Source organism: Rosa rugosa, chromosome 6 (genome assembly GCF_958449725.1).
Source record: "Rosa rugosa chromosome 6, drRosRugo1.1, whole genome shotgun sequence".
Classification (NCBI taxonomy): domain Eukaryota; kingdom Viridiplantae; phylum Streptophyta; class Magnoliopsida; order Rosales; family Rosaceae; genus Rosa; species Rosa rugosa.
Window position 1 is genome coordinate 3,566,626 of NC_084825.1, and position 5,785 is coordinate 3,572,410.

Here is a 5,785-nt window from a genome sequence, read left to right on the forward strand (position 1 = left end):
TCGGGAAAAAAGGGACTAGCAGCATGTGAGGGGCGGTTTTTGAGGAGTTAGCTATTATTAAAGGATTAATAGCATGTGGGGAAACCGAACGGTTTTCGATGAGGTAATTGTTCTTTTCACGAGATTATTTTTCACGACTGTTGTTTTTCAACGAGTGATTAGTGCCTTAAATCTCGGAAAAGAAGGAATTATTGGCGCTAAGAGTTTTGAGTTGGGAGCCAGCAAGTGGATCCAAAAGATACATATTTTCTCAAAACCCTCGCCGCGAGGCTCTTTTTGACGCGGAGCATATTTTAAAAGCTCATATTATTTTCAATATACAACTATAGGGGCCTATATTTGGGGCCTTGCGAGACACAATTATTGGCTTCTCACGGATATTTGGATATCAGGATAAGAAAATATTATTGTATTCATAAAGTGGCTTTGCGGCCAAAAGCAGTACATTCATTACAAAGCCAAAAGTGGCTAGAATACAAAACATGAATCTTCGGATATCTTTTGAATCTTTTCTCAAGTGGAAGCAGCTATGGAATCCAACGTCGGGTTGAGCCGCGCCATTATCTCCTGGAGGGGCAGAGAGTGAAGGAACCGAATATCAGCTTGAGTCTCTGCATCCCCTCTAGCCATGGTAACCACCATTAGTTGGACGTGAAGTATAGGAACAGCCATTCTGTGGCTTGAACCCATTTCTTCAAAGAGTCCATCCCTTCTCATCCCTCCAAGATTTTATCAAGAAGAGAAAGGGGGAGAAGGAGCTGAGAACCAAAGCCCCTTCCATCTGGAGGGCACAACATGGGCCGGGTCCAGAAGGAAGGAAACAGAGGAGGAAAGACGAACCTCAGAGTGGTCGTCCTCCCTTTCTCCGTTTCGCTCCATGTGTAGGATTATGACAAAGATGATCTCGCATGATCGTGGATCCCACACTCGGAGCCCCCTCGCGTTTCTAAACCAATCTGAAGCCTGGCATTTTTGCTGCAGAACTCTAGAAGGACGAAACAAGGGGTTGCCTAAGATTACGCCATGAGGCCTAACCCAGGCTTAAGATTACGCCATAAAGCCTAAAATTTAGAGGCTAAAGGTCATTTCATGAGGGGAAGATTTGTGAAGAATGAGAAAAAGAAGCAAGGATTGAAAGGCCATTTCTCGAATATTTCAGAAAAGTTGTTGTGAGTATTCCCTTCCTGAAATACAACTATTTATAGGGACTTCAGGCAAATCCCCACCCTTGGATGAAGCTCAATTTCAAAACCGATGTCAGTAAATCGAGATTAGTGATTCCAAATCTCGGGAAAAAAGGGACTAGCAGCATGTGAGGAGCGGTTTTTGAGGAGTTAGCTATTATTAGAGCATTAATAGCATGTGGGGAAACCGAACGGTTTTCGAGGAGGTAACTGTTCTTTTCACGAGATTATTTTTTCACGACCGTTGTTTTTCAACGAGTGATTAATGCCTTAAATCTCGAAAAAGAAGGGATTAACAGCATGTGAGGAGACCGAACGGTTTTCGAGGGGGCCTACAGAGATTGGCCCGCAAAGCTCAATTTCAAGCAAAGTTCCTCCACGCGGAGGTTCGCCGCAATAGCACTAGCTTCGGCCTGAGTGGCCCGTTCTCTGAGACGGGCCAGGTTGCGGCCCATTTCTTCAGAAGCAGCCAGAGGTTCATCGAGTTGGGCTTCTTCTGTAGCAATCGCATTTTCAACAAAGGCTAAACCGGTATGGAGGTCCTCGATCCGAAGTTTGAAGTCGGACCTTTGGATTTGTAGTTCCCGCAGGCGGATGGTTCGCTCATTTAAAATACCGCGAGAGATGTCCATTTCTCGAGAGAGGCTATTCAAAGCCTCTCGAGTGTCGTGAGCCTGGGCGTTCGCGGGCGGTTGACGTTGGCGGGCCTCACCAAGTTCATTCAGCAGATCGTCAATGGCACTAAATTGCTGTAGGGTCAATGCCTTCTCCTGGCAAAGATACCTTAGGGCTTCCAAGACTCGCGGGAGGATGTCTGTCTCCAATACCTGAGGACCCAGATGTTCGTGAAGCACCATTTTAGCCTCATCCACAGCAGAAGGAGGAGTTACCTCTAACACCCTCATCAGTCTCTCAAATCTGGTGGGAGGAGGAGGAGGCGGCGGAGGCGCCACAGGATCACGAACCACCAATGCAAAAGGGTGGACAGCTTCCTCAGTTTCTTCATCTTCAATAGGTTGGTCTATCCCTTCAGCCACAGGAGAATCTGGAAACTCAACTCGCGGCTCACCATGGGCAAGTGGAGCAGATTCAAGCACAGGACCCTCGGCTTCGACGGTTGTCTCATTTATTCGCGAGACTTGGGGGGCACCACCACCGTCAGTATCATTTTCCATCTCTGGGGCGACTGTCCCGCCGATAGGACCCTCAGCGTTCGTAGCCACCTCCTCGGTACAAACAGAATCCTGGTCAGGTTCAGAAATGTCAAAGAGCGGGGTTGGATCTAAAGGGAAATGGAAAGTATTGGCCAAACAGTGGCTTACCTCTCGAGCTGTCGGGTCAATATCTGGTACGTGGTCACTAAGAGGAAGAGGCCTCACCTCATTCACCTCTTGGACCTCTAGTGCTGCGAGAATCTCTGTCGTCATCAGTTCCTCATAAGCGGCAGAATCCTCATAGTGGCTTTCCACACTTTCATGCTCCGAGGAGTCGTCATCGGAGATCGTTATTAGAATGGTAGGACCTTGCAGATGCTCTGTAGATGTGGGAGACGGAAGAGGCGCCAAGGGGTTAGTTGATGCTTGAACTAGCGAGAGAGTTGGCTCTTCTGCAGTGGCTGAGGGTCCAGCCTCGCTCAGGCGAGAGGGATCAGTGGTCCTTTGACGGACCTGTCAAAAGATACATAGTGAAGATCCTGCCCAGATTCTAAAATTTAAATAGGATAAGACGGGGTCGGAGTTTACCAATCACATTCCCAGAGGTTCGTCATCTTCAAAACTCTCTTCGACGAATTGAGCTCGATCGCGTTTGCAAGCAAAGACAGCAGTGGCCTGTACGAGAAAAGAGTCATAACTCAAAACGGGGGGAAGCACCAAATATACAAGTTTGGGATCATTCTTAACTAAATTACCTCAGCGGGATCTTCATCATGCGAAGACTCCCCCTCAGAAGTCTCCTCTGCTATTGCCTTTTGTTTCCCGGCCTGAACAGAGGCTATCCTGCTCCGGGTAGTTTGCTGCAAAACACACTCAGGAATAAGAGCGGGAAAATCAACACAAGGAAAAGGAATGGTGAAGAAAGACAAAAACTTACTGTTGCCCTAGGCTCGTGGATTTGTATCCCTGGACGCGATGAGCGAGAAGGTAGAATAGGTCGCGGGGGTTGTGCTGCAGGGTTGGAGAAGCGCTCAAGAATCTTGCGGTCCTCCGGACCAGGACTACTCATGCCACGAAAGATCAGGACGAAGAGTTCGTCATGTGGCAGGTCCCAACAGTTCACGGACTCTTCTTCCACCAATCAGCATAATCATCGTCGACATCATTGAGGGGGTACAGCGCTCTGACCCAAGAGGGAATCACTATCAAAGTAAACTGACTCTGAAATGGGGCAGACCCAGGTGGGGCTAATCTCCGCCAAGAGGTGTAGTAATTGGCAGAATCAACCAGAGGCCAGGGTACCAACTGGGCCAACCCAAATTGGCGAGCGAAGTGGTTAGGGGCATAGAGCTCATAACTTACGCGGTCGGTGGCAAGACGAATATCTAAGCAGGAGATGGCGCGACGAAAGGCCAGGAGGGCTCTTTCGCTATGATCCCGTCCACTGGGCAGAAAGCCATCGTCAAGGGGAGGAGGGAAACTCCTAGAAATGACTATTTTTGGGTCCGGCATCTCTCCCAGCAAGTACAAGTAAATAAAACACTCGGAGTAGGGAGGAGTTCGATACCTTACGTTGCGGCAAAGCCAGTTCCCCAAAAGGGAATCAACTGGAGGTTCCTTTGGAATATCACCGCGACGGAAGAGAGGGAAATAAATCTGCAGCCAAAAGGCAAGGATCCAGAAGGGACCACTAATTTCGGTATCGAAGGGGCGCATTACGGCTCTATAAAGGGAGCGATATAACGCACCCAATACAGGTTGCCCAAGGCCAACGCAAATACCATTGTAGAGAGCAGTGGCCAGAGAATTCCAGGGCCCAGTAGGTTTGTTGGAAGAAGTGCAAAAGATAAATTTGCAAAGCCAGAATTCCAGGAATGCGATACCTTCTGTATGGTCACGCTGGGTGCAGTAATAGTCGCGCCAGAATGGGTAGGATCTGCTGTGATGCCCTCGACCAGCCATATCCATTCTCAAAGAAAATTGAATGCCATCAAACTGACCATGCACATAGGGGTCAAAGTCAATGGGCAACCCCGTGATGGTAAGAACATCCAGCAGAGTTATGCTCATCTGCCCAAACTGGAAGTCGAATGTATTGCTGGAGGTGTTCCAGAAGCAAAGAGCGGCTGCTAGCGGTGCAGGGCTAGTATTATGGGGAAGACAGAAGCATAGATCGATGGTTTGGGTGATACCCACCGCATCCCATCGGGCCAAATCTCTCGCTCGGACCTCCTGATACCAAACCTTTTCCTCGGGAGCGACGGTAGGCCAGAAGCCCACGTTCCTCCTTGGTCCCCAACTGCTAAAATCACCAGGCACCTGCCGAAGAGCCGCTATGGGACGGCGGATGGGAAGCGCATAATAGGCCATAGCATCATCTGGCAAACGATCGCGAGGTGTGGGACCCAGACTCGCTTGACTATCGCCGCCTCCAAAGCCCATCAGTCGACTTCTCTCCTCTCTGGTCTGACTTCTACATCGAACACTCATGTTAGTCCGCCATGTGAATGCGGCTTTCTCAGTGATTTCATCTGCCTGATCGATAACGAATGGTTTCTTGGATGCCATTTCTGGGTTGCAAGGAACACTTCTCCATTACACCTTGATTTATAGCTCAGATATTTTTGGAGATTAGTTTATTAGCTGGGCCAGTGAGTGGCCCTAGTTGATAATTAATGAGTCATTATTCTATCTTGAGAATCGCATCTAAGGCGACAGTGCAGATACTTCTCCATTACACTTTGATTTATAGCTCAGATATTTTTGGAGATTAGTTTATTAGCTGGGCCAGTGAGTGGCCCTAGTTAATAATTAATGAGTCATTATTCCATCTTGAGAATCGCATCTAAGGCGACAGTGAAGATATTCCACCTTTTCCTACCACCACAGGGCCAGCATAGTGGCCTGAAGTTTTTAAATAAAACATGATTAAAACCGATGCGGTTTTAGATACTAAAGTTGCAACAGATATGGTGGTTTCACCTGGTCACACGTCATGATGTCGATAGCCATGATCTAATCATCCTCTTCGGCATAAGACTCGCGAAGGATTAAATGACAGCAAACAGTTTGCTATTTTGCATCTTATTTCGCCAAGAACTATAGGCCTTGTTCTAGCCAGGAAAGCGGCTTCAAGACCTACATTTGAGAAAATCAACAGAGAGCCCGCGAACAAGGCAGATACATGTTTCTATACACATGGCGAAGCTACCACCAAGGAAGAGAAGGATACTCATTCGCGATCAAAAGCAGTCTCCTTCGCATGGGGGGCACGCTAAAGTTCTGATCTCCTACAACCTGCCCAAGTTTCGCCAGATCCATGGGGGGCAATAAAGTTGGCAAAGGAAGCGTCAGTTCATAACAAAGACAATCCAGATTGTGGCAATCAAGCTTTATGGCCTATTTAGAGGCCTATATGGAATCAGTCAAGTATTATCAGTCAAGCCA

General features: G+C 48.0%; 1 protein-coding gene across 2 annotated transcripts; it reads right to left on the reverse strand.

Moving 5' to 3' along the window:
* Positions 1-494: 494 nt before the first annotated feature.
* Positions 495-5,013, reverse strand: LOC133718735 (uncharacterized). Of its 2 annotated transcripts, XM_062145601.1 has the most exons (3): positions 3,094-5,013; positions 2,507-3,013; positions 495-2,428 (listed from the first exon to the last, which is right to left on the reverse strand). In XM_062145601.1, the coding sequence occupies exons 2-3, from the start codon at positions 2,609-2,611 to the stop codon at positions 1,517-1,519; spliced, it is 1,017 nt and encodes a 338-aa protein (XP_062001585.1). In that variant the 5' UTR covers positions 2,612-3,013; positions 3,094-5,013; the 3' UTR covers positions 495-1,516. The 2 variants fall into 2 exon arrangements, with proteins under 2 accessions (XP_062001585.1, XP_062001584.1); XM_062145600.1 differs by having other exon boundaries at positions 495-3,013.
* Between the last annotated feature and the right edge of the window lie 772 nt (positions 5,014-5,785).